This window comes from Vigna unguiculata, chromosome 9, assembly GCF_004118075.2.
Source record: "Vigna unguiculata cultivar IT97K-499-35 chromosome 9, ASM411807v1, whole genome shotgun sequence".
Taxonomy (NCBI): Eukaryota; Viridiplantae; Streptophyta; class Magnoliopsida; order Fabales; family Fabaceae; genus Vigna; species Vigna unguiculata.
Genome location: NC_040287.1, coordinates 33043313 through 33065423, shown reverse-complemented (window position 1 = coordinate 33065423; position 22111 = coordinate 33043313). Strand labels below are relative to the sequence as shown.

Sequence of the window (22111 nt, the reverse complement as noted above, 5' to 3'; positions counted from 1 at the left end):
AATAATTAAGTTTTGAAATTATAAAATTATAATTATATGATACAATTATTTTCTAGAAAACATAATTTATTTATACAATAAAAGTTATATAAACATATCTTCTATTTTTACCAGTTAAATTTTTGTCATTAATGTTTTATTATTTTAGCAAAATCATTAATGTTTTGTGTAATAATATCTTCTTAATTCTATAATTCTTGTAGACCAAAACAAAAGACTTCCATCACAAATCTCGAACATATATTAACTTAATTTGGTTTTAAAAACATTTTTATTAAGTATTATACAAATGAATATATAATTTGAAGAGAAAAAAGTATCATCTTTACTCTCTTAAATAAATATCCAGTTAAAAATAGTACTGTATCATAAATTAAATATATTTCATTCATATCCTTGGTTAAAGTAAAATTTAAATGTATGAAAGAAAAACTTTGTTAAATGTCATCAATCAATTCTCATTATAAATATTAAACAATTAAACATTAATAAAATTTATAGATATTCCACTTATTCAACAACAACAAAAAAATCTAAAATACATTTAACAACTTTGATCCATCCTGAATTCACATAATAAAGATGTTTTTTCAAAGATTAAAATAAATGTTAAGGTATTAGTTAATTAGTTAACATATTTAAAATACTTGTTAGTACTTAATAGAATAATTAAAAGATAAAAAAAAAGAAGAAGCAAGGGATATAAAAGCGGCATGTGAAGTATCTCAGCCCTTCCTGGCAAGCACAGCCTAATGAAAAAGCAGCGTCTGAAGCACGCGCGAGGCAAGCAAACAAAGCCGCTAGACCTTCCACTGTGGTTCCGGTAACAGCCACACAAACGCACATCAACACTGTGTTTTGCCCCAAACGCCAACCATTTCCATCACACATCATCCAGCAGAGAGAGAGATCGATCCTCCAACTCAAAAATATTTCTTCCAACAACAATCCCAATCCTTTGCGCCAATCAACGACCCCACACTCAAATCTTTCCCACAATTTTCTCTCTCTTTCTCTCCCTTAAACCCCTCTCTCCTCTTGCCATGCCAGCTTCTCCTTCAGGTATTCATTCACTCTTCTAAAACCCTCACTCTCTCCATGCCAACACTGCGCTTCCAATTTCCCCAATTTCTCTTCTCTTCTCAATTCCCTAACCACTGTTCTCAATTTTCTTTCTATTTGAATTTTCCTTTTTGCAGAGAACCGAACCAGATGGAGGAAGCGCAAGAGAGATTCTCAAGTCGCTCGGCGTCACCCCAAGCACGAGGAGGAGGACGAAGACGACGAAGAAAACCCCAATGCGGAGGACGACCATGCGGAACGTGGCTACGATTCTGAGGAACAAACACACCAAAACCACCCTAATTCGCAACCGCATGTGGAGACGGAGGTTCTCTCAGACCATGGCATTACCATTTCTCAGTTTCCCCTCGTGATAAGGCGCTCCGTGAACCGCCCTCACTCCTCGGTCACTTCAATTGTGGCTCTGGAGCGAGCCCTTGAGTCTGGAGACAATAAGGCTCAGTGCGCTCTTGTCCCTCCTGTTATTGAAAACGTGTCTCACGGTCAGCTTCAGGCGCTGTCGGCTGTGCCATCTGATAACTTAGCTTTGGAGGGTGATTCCTCTTTTGTCATAACTCCCCCTGCCATATTGGAAGGTCGTGGGGTTGTTAAGCGATTTGGAACTAAGGTTCTTGTAGTTCCTATGCATTCAGGTGAACTGAATTTTGGTCGTGTGCTTGTTTGACTTCTGTTTTGTTTTCTGAGTTTTGGACGGTTTGGATTGATGTTGGTTTGATTGTGAACAGATTGGTTTTCACCTGCCACCGTGCATAGGCTAGAGAGGCAAGCAGTGCCACATTTCTTTTCAGGAAAATCACCCGATCATACTCCAGAGAAGTACATGGAGTGTAGGAACTGCATTGTTGCGATGCATTTGGAGCAACCTGGGAAGAGGATTACGCTTTCTGATTGCCAGGGTTTGTTGACAGGGATTGATGTTGAGGATTTGACTCGGATTGTGAGGTTCCTTGATCATTGGGGAATTATTAATTACTGTGTTCAGACATCGAGTTTTAAGTCTCCCAATGTTATTTCTTGCTTGAGGGAGGAGCCGAGTGGAGAGGTCCGTGTGCCGGTAGAGACTTTGAAATCTATTGATAGTTTGATCAAATTTGACAATCCCAGTTGTAAGCTGAAAGCTGACGAAATTTATTCGTCATTGACTGCACATAATGTCGATGTCTTTGATCTGGAGGACAGAATAAGAGAGCATCTTTCGGATAATCATTGCATTTATTGTTCTCGTCCACTTCCTGTTGTATACTACCAGTCCCAAAAAGAGGTACTCTGAATTATTTTAGGTTATCTGGTTGAGCTTGTACCAAGGCCTCTATATTCTCGAAATGCCTTATGCACCTCTATATTTTAATTTAAAGTTTTGTTATGATAATAGTACATTAGGTTATCTGGTTGAGCTTGTACCAAGGCCTCTATATTCTCGAAATGCCTTATGCACCTCTATATTTTAATTTAAAGTTTTGTTATGATAATAGTATATTAGGTTATCTGGTTGAGCTTGTACCAAGGTCTCTATCTTCTCGAAAGGCCTTATGCACCTCTATATTTTAATTTAGAGTTATTATATTTGTTAGGTGTGTTTATGTGTAACAAGTCGATGCTTACTAACCAAACCTCAACTTGAGAGAATGTTAAAATATTAACATTCCGACTATTTTAGAAGTCTTAGGGTCTATTTGGTTTGAAATTTATTTTTTTTTTGCTTTCGTTTACCCTTTTCACTTTTAACTACTTTGTTTCCTTTTCTCTTTGTTTCTTGTTTTCAATAGTTTGTTTATGAAACAGATAAAGCAATCTTCCCATACAACAATAAAAACAAGGTGATATTTTGGTAATTAAAAGTACAAGTGGAAAATAAAAATAAGAAACACTTTCTCTGCATTCCCTTATTTTTGTTGTGTTTTGTGCTAGGCTTGTATTGGTTGTACCACACTAGTGCTTTTCTCATCTCATTACTACCTTTTTCTCTCTTCTGCATCTTTTCTCTCATAGTTTCCAATGGGATTTTTTATATGAAAGGAACTTCTTTTGAATTGACTTTAAAAGTTATCGAATTATCAAATGGATTTAACTTTAATTTTAAAGCTCTTAATTTTTAAATTCAACTTTAAAGTAGCTTTAGGGTCTAAAAAAGTTTGGCCAAAAACTACCTAAGATGAGTAAAAGCCTCAAATATAGGAATTTCCCCCATCTATTCATTGGTGGAGGAGTTTATGGAATCATTTGAATTGTGTACATCACAAGTCAATTGTTTACCAGAAGAAAAATATTTGGGTTATTTTCTTGGTAGCTTGCTACTTGAAATTAAGCATCATTTGCAAAGTTTTGTACCCAGAACAAGAATTCTAGCTATGTAGTATGCATATGCAGTACTGAGGCCGAACAAAATGCACTTGTGTGTGTTTGGAACCGCGAGTGTAGGTTTGCCTGTGAAAATGGGATCTTCTAGCATTGTTTAAAGGCCAGGCCATCAAAGCAGTTGTATTGTATGGCTCAGAAGGTGATGCAGGATCAATTATTACTGCAGGGTGGAATGGAAGCCAAAGTCATTTCAGTCAAGGTTTAAATTCAAATATCATTTAATCTGGACAAAACAAAGGAACTTCATCTACAGGGTTCGCAGGTTTAAGAACAGAGTATTCGCACGAAATTCAGCCAAGTTTAACCAAGGCCTGCACCATTTACATATCAAGAATTGATGGAAAGGAAAAGCAAGGTTTTGTGTTTCAGGTGTGAAGAAAAGTTCAGTTCCCCATATATACAGAGAAACAATTAAGATTGTTAATTTTGGTCACTAATGAAGCACTGAAAAAAGATGGAGAAGTAATTGTTATTGAAGTAGATAAAGATAATTTGGAGAACTAGTTTCTATCTTTCAGCCTTAATGTAGACTGATTTTCCGGCAGGCCATAGTGATGGGAGCTGATCCATGGCAATTAAGTGTTGACAATAAATGCTATAATTAATTTTGCATTAGAAACTGCAGGATGACAGTTATGTGTAGAAAATAACTGCTGGTAGCTATGTACTATGTTTAGGAGTATACAGCTGATATTAGGTTGTGTAGTTATTTTCAGTATGCGGACTGAGATTACACTCTTTAGGATACTTCTGGCTCTGTGGACAGCAAGAGAATTGCTGTATTTGTATAATGAGACTCTTTTTTGTCCCTGGGACAGCAAGTGTGTTGCTGTATTGTGTATGATTTCATTGTTCAATATTATCTTTTGTCACTTTTATCCATTGGTGTTCTATCCGCCTGCACTTTGCATTTTACTTTACTTCTCAATCACCCCTTGAAATACCTAAAAAGAAGTTCCTTTGAGATCTCCAATAGATGCCCCACCAAAATTTCGTATTCTCGGACATAGTCATCAGCCAATGTGGTTTGTCACAGTGGTTAACCTCTCATATATACTTTGCCATCATTTCTTTCTCCTAATCCTTGAATCAATGCTTGCATCAGACCTTTTCAAGGTCAAGTTTGACATTTTATTCCTCAAGATATGGAACCAGTGTACTGCTAAACCTTCCATGCTAACTAGTGTGAGTAACCTTCGCATCCACCTTGATCTTCTCTACCTCGAAGAATTTCTTCTAGCAATGAATCCACCACTATTGGGTGGCTGCCCCTGAAATCAGCCAAGTTGACGTTTTCTTGCCCATGATTGGCATCCATCGACAATGTACATGAAATTGTCAATTACCATCTTATTATATATCTGCTTTTTGCCTGCAGATTCGTGACTCTTGACTGGCTGTTCCTTGTCTTCCTCCATCTCAAGGCTAAGTCCCTGTTTCTTTATGTTATTATCTGATAGTTGCCAAAAGAAATTCTATACCGTGCATATTCTTCCATATTTCTGCAATGTATGTCGTCCATAATCACATTCCATGCTCAACATCACCAGATTGTCTAACAATTCTGCAGTTTTCTTCATGGTAAAAGATCTTGCAGGTCAAACTAAATTATTTAGTACAAACTCCAAAACAAAATGAGATTAAAAAAAGTACTGAGAACAGAGAACATGAAAGTAATCAAATGCTTTTGTGATGTATATAGTATGACAATCAGTAAAGCATATAATTCTCCTCCCAGCTTTCCATGCTTGGTAACCACTCTATTGTACCTAACCTATCTATAAGAACTACTGTAACTTCTTTGGCTCGATGTCTTTCATTCTTGTATCTTGGGTCCCCTCATTTACTACTGTGATTATTGTAGCAATTACTTGTGTCTTGCAGAAAAATGTTTACTATTTTGAGTGTTTGCAAGTCTGTGCTTGGTTAAAATGGACAATTTAAAGTTTTAAGAAAACCAAATGTTTTATGTCAAGTTGTTCCCATACCTGATATATGATGCTAAAATTTGTGAACTATGGGAGTTGACTCTTGTTACTAAGTAAGCTGCAGATTAACTTTGAACACCTCTTCCATCATATGTAATTAGCATCTCTTGTTACAGGTTGATATTTTACTTTGCACTGATTGCTTTCATGATGGGAGATTTGTCATTGGTCATTCAAGTCTAGATTTTTTAAGGGTGGATTCAACTACGGATTATGGTGAACTGGACGGGGATAATTGGACTGATCAAGAAACTTTACTGCTTCTTGAAGCAATGGAGATTTACAATGAGAATTGGAATGAAATTGCTGAGCATGTTGGTACCAAGTCAAAAGCACAATGCATTCTTCATTTTCTCCGTCTACCCATGGAAGATGGGAAATTGGAAGATATTAATGTTCCGAGCATGCCTTTGTCATCCAATGCAGTTGATAGAGATGGTAGTGGAAGACTGCATTGTTACTCAAACGGAAATACTCCAGGTCTATCTTATACTTTTAATTCAACTTGCTTTTTATATGGTTTTGATTTGGTATCTATGCTGTTACAGGACCTGTCCATCAAGTGAGAAGTTCTGACAGCCGGCTTCCTTTTGCAAATTCTGGAAATCCTGTTATGGCTTTGGTGAGTGACCGCTAAGTATATGCTTAAATTATTATTCAACTAAGGCAATTGAAAACATGTTTTTCAGCATAGGATGTGGTTATAATACGACACTTAACATCATGTCCTTAACTATGTTATTCATGTTTATTTGTAAAAGAAGCTATAAACAAAACTTGTTCCTTCAAGTTACGTTGCTTCTCTTTGATGGAACCCCCAATTTATCTGTGGCACTTACAAATGCATTAAAGGGTGATGTGATGGCTAAGATATTGTATCTAGATTCTATAAGTTTCACAACAAATTAAAATGCCTCGTATATTCTACAGTTCTTATATATTTTGTTTTGGTTGGTGCATTCCAAAGGTTGCCTTTTTAGCCTCTGCAGTTGGACCAAGAGTAGCTGCTTCTTGTGCTCATGCAGCATTAGCAGTATTGTCAGTGGATAATTCTGGCAGCACTTCACAGGTGGAAGCACCTGGACATGATAATAGGTGAGTATGCCTGTCATAGCAAGTGCAGTTTGTTGGATGAAGTGTTTTCTTTGGGGTTATTACTCATTTTTGGACATTTTATCTTCTGCTTTTGGCCTTTTTATTTTATTTAAAAAATCTTATAACTAGAACCGAACATTATGGGAAGCTCCCACAAAAGGAAAAGAAAAAAAAGAAGAAAAGACCATACTATGTCCTTATCCTGTTCCTATTTTGGAATAGTATGGTGGGTGGAGTGGGAAAATTAAGCTCAACTTGTTCTGTTCTTTTTCTGAACTTGCTAGTTTAGGAATATTGTATTAAAAATTAATATTTTTCACATGTAGGACAAATTCCGAAAGCATACGGTGTCGTGATGGTGGGTCTCATGGAGAAACAGCGGTATCAAATAATAATAATAATGGTCAGTTATGGGTGCTGTTTTTTTATGTTGTCTATATACAAGCCCAGCCCTCTAATAAAACCCAGTATGTAATTCTCTTCTTGGGAATACTTCTTTTTGGTTTCAGAGGATAAGGCGAAGGTACATGGTTCATGGGGACTAAATGATGGTAGGACAACCCCACTATCTTCTGAAAAAGTTAAAGATGCAGCTAAAGCAGGCCTCTCTGCAGCAGCAATGAAAGCTAAATTATTTGCCGATCATGAAGAACGAGAAATTCAGAGGTTGTGTGCTAACATAGTTAATCATCAGGTATCACTGTTGTTTTCTGACTTTATTCCAATATTAAACTAACATTCTAGATATAGTTAATTTCTGTTTTGTCCATTTCTGTCTGGATGGTGTGCATCAACGTGAGAAAACAAGTGAACATTTTTTTAGAATAAAGTAAATTAAGCAATTGGAGATTACTAAAAATCAGGTGCAGAGCTAGTAACTTGATTTTTTTAACTTTTGTTTGTGGCTTGCTGTTTTTATTGCCAGCTGAAAAGATTAGAGTTGAAGCTGAAACAGTTTGCGGAAATAGAAACATTGTTAATGAAAGAATGCGAACAACTGGAGAGAACAAAGCAAAGGTTTGCTGCTGAACGGTCTCGTGTAATATCAGCACGTCTTGGGACTGCAGGAGCAACACCCACAATGGCTGCATCGGGTGTTGGTCCTTCAATGGCTAGCAATGGCAACAACAGGCAACAAATGATCTCTGCTTCTCCCTCACAGCCCAGTATCTCAGGGTATGGCAGCAATCAATCACTTCATCCACATATGTCCTTTGCCCCAAGACCTTCGATGTTTGGGTTGGGGCAAAGATTACCACTATCTATGATACAACAATCACAATCACCTTCAACTGCCATGTTCAATGCCCCTAGTAATGTGCAGCCCACGTCCAATCATCCATTGTTGAGGCCTGTATCAGGAACAAACTCTGGTTTAGGTTAAATGGGGGAGTAGATTTTGAGTTTTGGAACTTAAAAGGTGTAATTTTCATTGGTAATCATCTATTTCAGAAGTGAAGAGGAGGTTAGGTGGATGTGCCAAGAAAGTTATCTAGTATGTAGATCCTGTAATTCGTTGAAGTTGATTGTGAAACTGTGGTTAAAGGAAAAATAAGTATCATGTGATGTTCCAACGTTGTTTATTTTCTTGTGGCCTTTAGTTACCTTGAAATCTTGTCAAGTCCATCAGGTCCTCTATAATTAGATTACATTAAAACTATTTGGATGAATAAGGACCACGTTATGGTGACTGCTGTCTTCAGTGCTCCTGGTATGTTATGTAGTTCACGGTTCTTGGTTGTGTTTTGGTTTAGAATAAATTATTGGTAAAAAATGTTTCTTATTATTAAAAGAGTTTGAGCATTTATGATTTGACAGGGTGGCGGAAACTAGATTTCTTCCAAAGGCAATTATACCGCAACAGAAATGGTTACACCCTTTCTCAACAATAAGTTTTAAGGTTTGTGGATGAAACAAGTTCTTAGTATGGTGGATGACCTCTTATTCATTTATTTTAGTTTAGGTAAAAAAAAAAGAGTATAAAATTTCAAATTTTTGTTTCATTTGGTTACACTTTTTTATGCATAAATAGATATGTCTCGGTTGGTGACCAATTACTTTCGACAGAAAAGAGTTCTAAAATAGATTTTATTGCTTTCAATTAAGTTTTTTTTATTCAATCATATTAAATTTTTTGACCATGTTTTAAGAATTTAATAATATATCATAAATGTAACCATACCGAGGTTAGAAGATAATCAATAAAAGTACGTGTGATTTAGGACCTTTTTTATTCTTTCTATATTAAGAAATAGTTAATGATTGGATGGGGTTAACACGGGTAAGATTAGGAATGACAATGGGTTGAGTCATATGTAGATAGTGTCTACACTTAACCCGAAAGAAAATTCATCCATTACTCGTCTTTTTATTTGTGTGAGTACCTTTTTAAAAAATATTGGTGGATTTTTTGAAACATGTGAGTGCTTTTGGATACTCATAAATATTTAAAAAAAAAGATGTTTTATAAATTTGTGAAATAAAATTTAATTAAAATTATGAAAAAATATAAAATAAAATATAAATTAAGTTTTAATTTTAATTAAACTTAACCTAATAAATCATAAATTAAATTTTAATTTTAATTAAATTTAACTTAATAAAATATAAATTATTTTTAATTATTTTAAATTTTAAATTTTTGTAAATAATATATTCTTGCGGGTACAAATAATATGATACTTGCATTTGACCTGTTTATAGACAAGTATTAAAATATCTGCTATTTGCATGTAATAAAAATCTATAAATACTAACTATTCAGTGCAAATTTTATCCGCATATAACAACGGGTACAAATATTTTTGCCTTTCTTTTGTAAATAATTGGGTTAAATATGTTTTTGATCCCTCTAGTTTCAATAAATTTTGAAATTAGTCCCTCTTCGAAACTTTATACAAATTTAGTCCTTCATCTATAGAAATGTGTGGATTTAGTCCTTCTTATCAAATTTTGTTACGTTTATTTGACATTTTAAACGTATTTTACGATAATACATAAGTTAACATTAAAGCAAAAATGTGTCAAACAGTGTAAACAATTCAAATACTATCATAAGATGTGCTTAGAACGTTAGATAAACCTAACAAAATTTAATTAAAAGGACTAAATTCACACATTTTTAAAGATGAAAGACTAAATTGATCAAAAGTTTTGAAGATGGACTAATACCAAATTTCACTGAAACTTGAGGACCAAAAACATATTTAACCCTAAATAATTTTATTTATTATTATCTTAAAATAACAAAAAATAACTCATCACTAATTATTAGTATCTCATAATTGATTATGTATTAAATAATACTTTAAAATATTCATTGGCTTTAATAGTATGTGGCACTAAAATAGGAAGTAGTAGCGACAATGAAAAACAAGTCATGGATTCAGATATAGGGACTGATGTTTTCTTAAAGTTTGAATATGGAGAAAGACGATAAATTTTTTATTTTTATTCAATTTAGGTTTATTAATAATAATATAAGTTTATCCATAAAAAAACACAATTTTAGTGTCACTCACCAACTACAACAGCTTGTTTGGTTTGATATAATTTTAAACTAAAAAAAAAACACTAAAATGTATTTACTGGAGTTTAAAAATTGACTCTAATTTTATTTTTAAAATAGGCCGAAATTTGGTGCATAGAGGAAGTTGCACATTTTCTCCCATTTCTTCTCTCTCTCAACAGGAACAACGAAAACCTCGCCTCTCCGCTCCGTCGGCATCACCGGCGGCGATCTCATCTTCTTCTCCTTTGAAACCGATTCTCGAAAGAAGCACTTTGAGATAACGACTGTTAGAGTCTTTGAGTAGTGTGAGTGTGACCTATCAGCGCCGATGTCAATGAATACGGAAAGCTCCACTTCTCAATTTCCAGTGTCTCAACTCAATTTCTCTCGGGAAATCAATGTATGCATGCGCGAGTGTTCGTTTCCTGCAACTCTTAGTAGCCAGCAACTAATTTTTAACTCCTTTCCATTGATTTTGTAATTATAGAAGATGCAATGAGATTTTAAACACAGATATTCATTTCATGTTCTAAATTCCAAAAGCCAATGTTAGAGGTTCAAATTTAGCTGTTCAATATATATTTTTTAATGTTGATAATTAATACTAATGTTGAAATGTTGGACTAATGTTGAGAAGTTACTTGCTTGCTTGCAGGGGAATGAAACGGAGATTATTATTTCGAGATACGAAGATCATTTTCTGGTGAGTGCTGATGGAGTTTTTTTCTATGTTTTATGGTGATTGTACTTACTTTTCTGACTGCTTATCAGGTTATTGCTACCCAAATAGGAACCATGGGGACAATAGTATATGCCAGGTCTGCATGTGACTTCTGTGAAATATCATTGATTTTATTTATATTTCTTATCCAGTAAAATCATAAGCAACTAATACTGAGAATAAATATATTACTACTGATACTAAAGAGAATTCTACATCAAGACCTTGTTATATAGAGTTTTATGAGGTATCATTGCTTTTGTTAGACTCAGTCACTCAGGTAGAGATGTAGAGATCTCTATATTACTTTTTTGAACCTGTGGCTTCTAACCAAGCCTCCTCTAAAAATTTGATCCACTCCTCCCAACTTAAACAAGTCAATCTCCTTCAGGATCATTTAAAGAAACCAATAACTTCAATTTTTGACATCACCCTCGGGGGAAATTTTTTGTGTCCATCCCATAATCTACTCCCAATGTAGTGGTCGGTAATACATTTTATCCCAATTACTTTACTAACTCCCAAGCAATGAAGTATGACTTGCCCCACTATCTATCATGATTTGATGTTGCTTTATAGTTCTCAGTTGTGTAATTTCCCCTGCTGAAAAGAGAGATCATTTGAGCATCTAACATGTAAATACAATTGGTGCACCTTCCCACAGAGTTTCTCCTTCCTGAGAACTGGTCTTTTCAATCACTTGTCTTCCTCCAATTTTCCATCTTCTGCCAAAATAGTAACCATGATACTTTTTCTGGACATCTGTGTCTTCAGCTAAATGGCTCTGACCTGCCAAACCAAAGTGAAAACGGTTGCCCTCATTGCTTCTTCTTCATTCGTAATATGGCTTGTACAAACGCTTCTGTTTCATTGTGGATAATAAGCACCAATAGTATAGGATTTCGTAGTTGAGTGTGCTGCTGCTGTATTTCTTCCACACACTCTTTTTCTGAATGATTGATTGGCCCAGTAGTATTCTTGAAAGGGCGTGAGAACTTCATTCCTTGAATCAGGCTTGGTAAGCCACTATAGCTGCCCAGTTGGAGTTGCAATTCCTCCTTCACTTGAGTTATGTTCAAGATTTGACATCAAAACCAAGGTTGTCAAAACCTGACCAGTCACTGAACTGGTGAAGGCATGACTTTAAGGTTCGAATTCAGAGTTTCAATCGAGGTTCAACTGGGATAGAGTCCATTATAGTAAATATTATTGCTATAATATTTTAAATATAATAGTGCTATATATAAAGTAGTATTAATTATAATGGGATGACGGAAATAAATTTATAAAATTTAAATTTAAACTTCCCTTAAAAGTCTCGTAAGACAACACAAAATATTTTAAAAGTAAGTTATATATGAAAGCAAACAAATCTAATACATCATATTTAATTTTAAAAATAACATAAAATTGATTACAAACTGCAAGTCTCAAAAAAAATAAAAAAACCAAATAAAACAAAAAACAGGTTTTTAGAGCCAACTGTTTGAATCTATCAACTTGTTGGTTTTCCCTACTTTTTCCGGTTCTTGGCCAGTTCAACCAGTTTTATCTTGGTTCAAATGAAATTCAGGTTTTAGGAAACTTTGGACTGGAGACTGGTCTGGTTCCCAGCTCAACTGGTTGAACCAGCTGGTCTGGTCCGGTTTTGACAACAATGATCAAAACATTGTATTGAGATTTGGTGCCACACAACTCCTCTTTGATATCTCAGGCTAGATGTATGGACTTTGTAGTATTATTAAGATTGTGTTCATACTTGGCATTGCATTTGTGTACTTGATCCTCCCAGGAAGTAATCTCAGTTTTTTCCTTTGGGACATCCAATATCTGCACCCCCAATATTTTGAAATCTTTGTGTATACATCATTGGCTGATCTTGATTGCTGCTAAGTTGGTTGCCTTTCATACAGGCAGCTAAAATGTCCTTCCACAAATCAATGCACCACTGATCCTTGCCTCTAAATGCAACCTATCCCTACTCTTTTGGCTTCTGCTGTCACACCTCAAAAATATTTCTCTGCACTAGCAATCTAAATCATAAGGTTGCCGCCATTGAGATTGGGCAATTTGATTTTGCTCTCAGCTTTATCTTTATTCAGCCACAAGTTTGGTGTCTTAGGAGTGAGTTGTTCATCAACCTTCTCCTCTTCCAATATTCTTTCTGCTGCTATTCACGGACTTCCATGTCTCCCAACATAGAGAATGTGATTGGAACCCATATTCACTCGGCTGTCCACAAGATTTTCCGAAGCCTCTGTCCTCAGGTCCATGTTCTGGTAGGTCAGATGATGTGCTTGACCTGCAGCAGTAGGAAAATAGAGGGAGTAGATGAAGAAACACAACAGAATAGAGATGGAAGAGAATCAGAAGAGATAAAATCTTTGATTCCTCTCCTTTGTAAAAGGAAATCTATAATAGATATAGTTTCTGGTGCCTAACGAACAATAAGGAAAAAGAAAAATTTGCGTAGATCAGTGCTTCCTATTTGCTACCCATTTTATCCTTACGCTTATCTTCATAAGTAACATAATCTCTCATCCTAATGGGCTTTTTCTTCTTTCTATTGGGCTTCTCATAGCCGTGTTTGTTATGGTATTGAATTCGTGCCTTCTTGGGTCTCCTCATCATGAATCATATCGTCAGACTTATCTTGTTATAAACCCAAGATAAAGTTCTTAAATCTTAGGAAAAGAATTAAGAGATGAAGAAGAGAGAAAGAGAAGAAACTACTATGCAATGGTTTATTGAATCACAAAGATCTCCAACTCATTGGACACCCCTTTTGACAACTAACAAACTAAAGTTGTTAAAATAACTAGGACTTTAGATAAATCCTTGTTTATTTGTCAGCTTAAAATTATGTATCATCATGTACATTCAAATCAGTGATATGTTTCAATAAGAAAGGATTGCTCACATAGTTGCATGTATGACTTTTCAATGCCAGAAAGGAAGAAGGGGTGTCCATCAATCCAACGTTCAACGTTTCTGTTATATTTGGCAAACGGGATGAGGTATGCTTGCTTATGTCGGAAAGTATTTGTTATCCTTGATCTTTTCTGTCATATTGTGCTTCTTATTCACAGAATGTATTGATGCAGCCAATGTTAGTAGCATGTGCACGTCAGCTGATTGAGCAAATGAGGTATGCATTCTTTTGTTCCTTAAGAGAAAATCTCACAACTTTTTTAGATTTTATTACGCATCTGGAGTCTTCCACTTTTCCTCAAAAATTAATTTGGGTTTCAAATATCTTAAAAGAGATATCTCAAATGGTTAATATATTAGCCTTTTTTTGTTCATGTATACTTTAATAATTCGATTTCGGAATCATGTTGACTCTCCAATTCTTGATTCGCAGTTTGTCTGGCTCCTCCAGGCCATTGGTCCTCTCGCTTGGTCTTAAAGACCATTCTGTGGTATGTTTTACTGCTTTGCTCTTTCTCACGCAAAAAGGAAAAGAATCAACAAACAAATAACCATACATATTTCAATCAATATGCAGGAGACATTGAAAGGCATTGTTTCTGCTGTGATGGACAATAGCATGTGGTAAGAAATTGCTGATGAAAATATATCAAGTGATTGGATTTCTACCAAGTGGGCATTCTACAAAAGAAAAAAAAAAAAGTGATTGGATTTTAAGGTCAAGTTTTAAAATTTACAATATTTTTTATTACGAATATTGCAGATACTATAAGTGTAGAGAGACAATGTTGAACTAATGACCGGAGTAGGAAACGGGAGAGGAAAAGTAGAACTTTTAGGATCAAAATTTTCATATTGTTGTCATAATGTTTTTAAATTAAAAACGTTTAATAGCCTCCCCATTAAATATGTCATTAAATTACATGTCATTGTTAAAATGGGAGAAATAAAAGGATTGATTTGAATTGTCTTTTGTTTGAATTAAATAGAAAACACCGGGAGATTGAGAGAAATTTAAATATTTATTCCTCTATAAATTTGATGTTATCTGTTTTAAAATTGGACAGTTATCTGTAACACTAAGGTAAATTGATGTTAGTAAAATTATTATAATATTATCAGTTATTTGTATTCTTTTATTTACTATTTTTGAATAACAGAGATTGAGGATGAAAGTTGTTTGGTTCTATATATTGATGCCGATCTGTGCTGATAGGAGGGCAAATATTATTTTATTGATTCCCCCATGAGCAGAAAAATATTGAAAATTTGGTCATTTACCATTTTATCCTGCCAATTGCTGTAAATAGTGGTGCAATTATCATTGTCAGTACAATACAAATAATTGGTAATTTTTAGCTCTCATCTTTAAATTTCAGGATATATGATGTTTTTCCAATTATACTCTTAATTTAATTAATATGAAAAGAGAAATTATTTTGTAATAATGATACATAAATATATATTGAAATAAAATAGTTGTTGAAATAATAAATAATAAGTAAAGTAACTCTCGTAAAATTGTATTCAAAATAGAAAAAAAATAGTTGTTTTTTCCTTGGTTTAGGCAAATAAAACGTAAACGACCATTTCAAAGGAACATATGGAATATTTTTAATTTGTAATAATATATTTGTAGAAATAAATATATTTTAATTTTCTCGTCAAATATATTTTAATTATATACTTCTTAACTTGCGTGTTTAACTTTGTTATTTTTCATTGGTTGCGCATTTTTTTTGTATTTTCAGCTTGAAAATATTGATACAATAATTAAATTAGTGAATATTATATCGAATATGGAATTGCCGAAATTGTACAATTTAAATATTTAACTTTTTATCCTTAAGTAATACCAAGATTATGTTTCATCTTAAATTTGATGGCGGTAGATTTTAATGTCATCATGTCGTTTACTTAAATAAAACAATGTGAAAGTTTTGTAAAAAATAAATTTGATATTTGACTCGTATATATTAATAAAGGTTAGAAAGAAAATCTTCAATGAGATGGAACAACACCTTATATAATAAAAGGTGAAATTAAAAAATTTATTATGTGATTCATGCATTATTATTTTTGACAACCGTCTAAATCTTTTCAAGAGAAAATATATATATTTGTGTGTGTATATATACTTCTGTTAAAATAAATTGAAAATTTCTTATTACGTAAACATAATAGGATGAATAATGTTAAAAATATAAAAATAAAAATACTCATAAATTTATAGATTTATTGTCTTGCAGTTTTAAATATCTCCTCTCGAAAAACGTTGGTATCCCCAAGAACCCATAATAAATAGTCTTCTCTGCAACAAATACATAAGGTAAGATCTTACCTTCAGTCATGCCTTCCATTACAAAGTCGAAGAAAATGGAAAAGCTACTTTCTTTGGGGGGTTTATTATTCCAAAATTTTCGACACCACTTGATCACAGGATTTACACCGGAATGGTTTTTTCATATAAATTACCTTTCCTATAACATAAAAATCCACAAAGCTTACACAGTAGTTAAAACAAGAAACACAGGGTGACACAACTCGAGAGGAGAATTCTCAAGGGCTTCTTAACATTACATTCATTTCCCAATTTCAATTAATGATTGTGAGAAGCAGCCATCAACAGTTATGAAGAAAAACCCCTTTTGATGATGCATTTATGGTGGTAAGGGGATATCAGCCAAGTCTTCTCTGTAGGGAACTTCACTCAACTCTAATTGACCATCAACCACAAACCCTTTTTCCATTGCTGCTTCATTCTTCGTCTCAACATACGTCTTAACAGTGTCTTTTCTGAATGTTAGGTATATAACTGCGCCAACATAAAGTGCCATTAGAGGAAACACTATGATCCCAATCAACACATTTGCCACCTTTGGTAGACTGCTATGAATTAACCAACCCACGAACGAGGTAGAAAGATAGTACACATTGATGCCGATGATTCCCAACCCCAGAATCCATGAGATCACAATTATCTGCACCAGAATCATGTCACTTTTCTTTTCTTCTTTTTTTTTCAATCCAAAATCTTTAATCTTTCTCCAAGATAATGGTTAGTGGATACAAATCTATCATTCTTTTAGGGGAAGAATAGAACTCACAATTATAGAATTCTTGTGAGGTCCCATCTTTGTACTGCTGCTGCTGAACTTAAGCAGAGGAATCAGAGCGAATGGAAGCTCAAATGAAAGTATCATCTGCAGAACAATTTATTGTGATTTTCATTATAATAATTTGACTCGTTCATTTGTTATCCAATGCTTAAAAGAAAGACAAGTTGTAGAATATACAAACCGATGCAATGATGATAAGCCGACCAGCCCCTTGAGAACCCCCAATGATTGAAACAATAAGACTAGGTGTTATGGCAATGCACCTTGTTATAAAGTTCCTAATCCATGTTTTCATCCTCATGTCCAAGAAACCCTATTCCATCAAACCAACCCTTCATCAAATTATACAAAATAAAGTGCTTAATGGTATTCTTAATTAAGAGTTATAAGATTCATTTAAGAATCAAGTTGGAACGAACAGTAAAAGAGATTATAAGTTCAACTCTAAGATTCAACTACTTTCACCAACAAAAATATTAACAATTAACCTTTGTCGAAAACAAAAAATTCTTAAGTAACCTGCATGATGTATTGTCCTGCATAGGTTCCAGTGATGGCTGAACTTTGTCCTGAGGCTAGCAGTGCTATAGCATAAATGGTAGAGCTCGATCGTCCCAACACGTTCTACAAGCAAAGGACAACAATTTTTGGTGTCAGATAAATTGGATCTGAAATAGGATTATAAACATAACATCATGATTTTACTATGGCAACTTGTGTGGTGAAGTAAGTAATTAACCTTGAGAAGGAAGGAAGCAGAGTTAAGGGTAAGATCGCTGCACTGATTAGCATTTGCTGCAGAAAGATTGTCAGCAGCGCAAACAGTTCCCGACACAGAAACCATTGCAACATTGATTAGGAATGCCACAAACAATGCAAATCCACTTTCTATGAGGAAGTATCTACATGCATCCTGCGTAATCAAGCAAATATGTCATATTAAGCTTATTTTAAAAATGTGTCAATTGTTAAAAGCTTTCTTTATTTTCGGAGTGGGCTTGCTTACATTGATGCCACGCACGGAACTGGGTACTTTTCTAGACAGGACCAGAGCAGAGTGGAGGAAAAGGTTGTGCCTGCATTTTGTAAGATGTTAATATGGTTTTTATGGGAGAAATTGAAGAAAAGTAATAATAGTTGAAGAGGAAGTGTACGGCATGACAAGGGCACCCAAAAGAGCAATAGCATCCCCTGTAGCTCCCTGACCACTGAGTTTTGGCACAAACATTCCTTTCAATACACCAGAAGCAGGTGGTTTTACGTAGCTCATTTCCCCAAAGAAACATCCAGCCATTACAAAAACTAGCACTGATATCAGCAGTTCCAACTTCCTTACCTGTGCACACACCAACACTTCTAAAATTCTAATTCAAAGTAAGACAATATTTTTGAAAATTAAATTTTCTCAACTTTTTCTTATGACATGAAGTATTACTTCTAAGTAATTTTAGAAAATATCATCTCAGGTTGTTAAATTATAATAAATTAAATATATTTTTGGTCTCTTAATTTTTAACAAAATTGAAATTAGTTCTTATTTCAAATTTTAATTCAATTTAGTGCTCCAACTTTATAAATGAGTAAATTTTGTTCTTTTAACCAAATTTGGTTGTTAAATTTATTTGACATTCCAAACGTGTTTCAAGATAATTTCTTAGCTAACACTGAAGCAGAGATTTGTCAAACGATATAAACAACTCAAATGCTATCATGAAAACGTATGTTTGAAACATTAAATAAAATTAACAAAATTTTATTAAAAGACTAAATTCACACATTTCTAAAATTAGATGACTAAATTGGACTAAAATTTCGAAGATAACTAATTTCAATTTTTACGAAAATTTAAGGGATAAAAAACATATTTAACCAACTTATAATTCAAAATAAGACAATGATGTCTTAACAATTTTTTAAGATACCATCTCAAATTATATCATAAAGTTGTCCAAATTTAATTATTAAAAAATCATTTTCCTTCGAAGTATAATAATATGTATTGTCAAAGAAAATTAAGCAATATAATGAGATTTTAGTATCTTAATGAGTTAGGATAATGATTCTTAATTATTACCCCAAATCTCTGAAGACCAAGAAATAAGAGGGTGCTGCAGCCAGTTATGAGAACTCCTGCCCATACAGGGATGTGGAAAAGTATGTTCAACGCGAAGGCTGTGCCAATCACTGTCATCATCAAGTTTTCATCAAATTAATCACCGTCAATGCATATAATACTATACTATGCGTCAATCTGAAAAAAATGTAATTCTTTTTTTAAAATCAAGAAACCAAAAGTTTTTTTTCTTTTTTCGTACGAAAATTAGGAGTTTCAACCTGAGTCAAATTGTCACTTTACTATTTGAATTAGCGTCTCTCATATTTTTATTACACAAATATGTTTATCCGAGTACAACAGTTTTATTACACATTAAAAAGTATTTTACTCTTAAAAATATTAAAGTATAAACATACTTAATTAAAAATAGTAAATAAATATAATGAAACTTCTATTAAAAAAAAATTGTTGTTAATAGATTAAGCGTTAACTTACCTTTAATTAGATTTAAATTCATTTATTTTTTAAATTAAGTAAGTTGAGTTTCACTTAAATCAATATTTAAAAAAAAATCAACCTAACTTAACTTGTAATTGGTTGACTCATAGATTTGAATTAATATCTTCACCCAATCATTAAAACTACCTTCATAAGTATTTAGATATTTTCTTTCATATTTACAAAAAATAGCCGACAAAGTGATTTTTCAGGACATAATAAGATTGTACTATTTTGACACATTTTTATTATTTCTCGTAACTATTTTACATTTTTTTTAAAGTTAATTTTTTTTTTAAACTATTTTACCCTTATACGGTTAAATAGTGTGAAAGAAACTTTTGCCTATAAGATTTGGATCGAAAGACGAAGGAAAAAAAAAAAAAAAGGAAAACCTTCAGGTATGTCTGCAGCTATGACAGCGAGCTCAGCCAATAACCACAAGCAGTACTTTACCAATAATGGATATTCCGCTTTACATAACTCTGAAAGGTGTTTTCCTGCAAAATTCAAAACCCCAACAATAATAAAACTTTCCATTTCATGCAATTCCTCATCTTTCTTCCACTCTCTGTTTTCGATCTTACCAGTCGTTACGCCCAGATTCGCAGCCAACGATTGAATTATAAGCGCAAAAATCAGTCCAATCAGTATTACCCACAGCAGCTAACACAACACAACACACAATTTCAATCTCATAAATTAGTTAAAAGTTTCGAAAAAAAGATTAATTCTAAATTTCGTTGAAAGTTAAGAGATGTATTTATCACTTCATTTGATTATATTACCTCGTATTTGTGATCAGCTCCAGCTTGCAGATCAGTTTCCACTGCATGTGAAAAGAAGCATTAAGCCGACACAGATAGAAGTAAAAGTGATAGAAAGGGTATGAAGAATTTAGAGTGAGAGAAATACTGTTTCCAGGATCAAGGTAAGCCAAGGAAACCAGAAAGCCAGGACCCACATATGCCATGAACTTTTTCCACCCAGGCTTCTGTGATCAACACACATCAATGTTATGCAAAAATAGACGAAGAACTGTAAAAAAAAGTTTGAGAAATCTTAAGAAGAACCTGATCATGATTTGAAGAGGCATCGTGATGAGATGGTGTAGGAAGGTTGTTAGAGGGAGAGACATTGACTGCGACTATGCGATTACTACCTACATTAACGCCTTTTGGTTGCTGTTGCATCAAGCTAGCCATTTGTTTCTGTGCATGCAATAAGCTGAAGAAGGGTGGTTGTTGAGTGAATAAAAGTAGTTGTGAAAGTGTGAATATTTATAGTGAATACTCCATTTTGTTTTGTGTTGAGACAAGTTAGAGTTCCATTTTCATGCCTCTTAGTCTCTCAGCTACCTGACACCACGTAGCATATTCTTTTATTGCAGTGGCATGAATCGCAGGACCTTTCAATCTTCTTCACCTTATAACTATATCACACTTAGCCTTATATTATTTATGTTTTCTGTAACTTTCCATTCTTCAAGGAAAAAATAATCTTAAAAAACTAATGCTACAACAAGTCCGTCTCAACCATAAGTATCTTCACATAACATTATTATGATTTACCATTGTATTTAATTTCTAAACATATTTTTTATGGTTAAAATTAATTATTATCTAAAAGTTTTCTTATAATGTTTACTGTAATTTTATCCTTAAAAAATTGACAATTAAGAAAAGTGGAATATTTAAATTACTGTTAATCTCGACTTTTAATGATTTAGATTATTAGAGGTAAAAAATTAAATTTTATTATATTTTTAACTGTGGAATGATGAATGATTAATATAGTTTATTCAAGAAAAACTCGTTAATATTTTATAAACTCAAAATATTTTGAGTTATAGTTGTCGAAAAAAAGGTATTAACATAGATTATTAGAAGTGGATTTTAAGTCTAACTCAATCGCACAAAATCAACTTGTAAAAATGAATTTTGCACCTCACTTATATAGTATAAAATGACCTTATCTCTAATCGCCTTCCAACGTAGATTACATTTATTTAGTTAATATAAAATAGGAATAAGAATAAGATATGTACCAACAAACAAAAGTTGCTATCCTTTTTAATTGATCATTCAACTGATTTTATGATTGACATTTAATTTTTTATGACATCTTTTTACTTTACTCTTTTTTCCTCGGTTGAAAGAAAAAAGTGGCAAATAAAACGTTCTAATTTAATCATATTGTGTGACATGAGAAGATGATTAACATGTGAATGGATTTATCTTCTTTCACATCTTACAAAATAGTTTTTGAAGAGACAAAGTTTTGGATATCTTCATTTGTCAAAGAATTAAAGAATAGAAATGAATGACCAGTAACTTATGAAATTTGTTGGACCATTAAGAACAAAATATCATGTGTAAATGTGAGGATTTCTATTATAGTGTATTATATACTAACCAAAACATGAACATATTTCTCTCAAATATTTTAGTGAATTAAATTCAATATTTATATTAATTCCAATTTTATATGATTTTAAATAAAATACATGTATTGCAGCCTTGTTGCATACCCCTCACGGGCAACGTAGTTCATATATTTTGAAAAACAACTCTAACGAAAGCTGTGTCCTTGATTTTGTAGTTATTTGATTATTAAGTTCTGCATCTAATTATTCTTAAAAAATTAGCACGTTGATAAAGTACACTTTATGTTTAAAGAAAAAACAAAAAAACGTTGATAATTGCTCAAATTTACATTCCATAATTACAACTGATTTTATTAATTTTTTAT

General features: G+C 33.2%; 3 protein-coding genes across 5 annotated transcripts; 2 read left to right on the top strand and 1 right to left on the bottom strand.

The window, feature by feature from the left end:
- Positions 1 to 742: 742 nt before the first annotated feature.
- LOC114162893 (SWI/SNF complex subunit SWI3C) lies at positions 743 to 8214 on the top strand. The gene is made up of 9 exons (XM_028046884.1): positions 743 to 1062; positions 1200 to 1715; positions 1809 to 2344; positions 5546 to 5909; positions 5978 to 6051; positions 6397 to 6524; positions 6851 to 6927; positions 7034 to 7218; positions 7450 to 8214. The coding sequence occupies exons 1-9, from the start codon at positions 1044 to 1046 to the stop codon at positions 7906 to 7908; spliced, it is 2358 nt and encodes a 785-aa protein (XP_027902685.1). The 5' UTR covers positions 743 to 1043; the 3' UTR covers positions 7909 to 8214.
- A 1934-nt stretch (positions 8215 to 10148) lies between these two features.
- On the top strand, positions 10149 to 14963 carry LOC114162451. 3 transcript variants are annotated; one of them, XM_028046354.1, is made up of 8 exons: positions 10149 to 10435; positions 10691 to 10738; positions 10807 to 10853; positions 13707 to 13773; positions 13861 to 13904; positions 14121 to 14178; positions 14265 to 14311; positions 14848 to 14963. In XM_028046354.1, coding segments are annotated over exons 1-8 (384 nt in total). In that variant the 5' UTR covers positions 10149 to 10363; the 3' UTR covers positions 14849 to 14963. The 3 variants fall into 3 exon arrangements, with proteins under 3 accessions (XP_027902155.1, XP_027902154.1, XP_027902153.1); XM_028046353.1 differs by lacking the exon at positions 14848 to 14963 and adding an exon at positions 14451 to 14652; XM_028046352.1 differs by lacking the exon at positions 14848 to 14963 and having other exon boundaries at positions 14265 to 14652.
- A 1005-nt stretch (positions 14964 to 15968) lies between these two features.
- Positions 15969 to 20749, bottom strand: LOC114162122 (metal transporter Nramp5-like). Its single transcript, XM_028045903.1, has 13 exons — positions 20434 to 20749; positions 20276 to 20354; positions 20149 to 20189; positions 19948 to 20026; positions 19756 to 19860; positions 18881 to 18990; positions 17961 to 18142; positions 17813 to 17882; positions 17546 to 17719; positions 17326 to 17430; positions 16988 to 17119; positions 16795 to 16890; positions 15969 to 16668 (listed from the first exon to the last, which is right to left on the bottom strand). The coding sequence occupies exons 1-13, from the start codon at positions 20563 to 20565 to the stop codon at positions 16348 to 16350; spliced, it is 1626 nt and encodes a 541-aa protein (XP_027901704.1). The 5' UTR covers positions 20566 to 20749; the 3' UTR covers positions 15969 to 16347.
- Positions 20750 to 22111: the final 1362 nt, after the last annotated feature.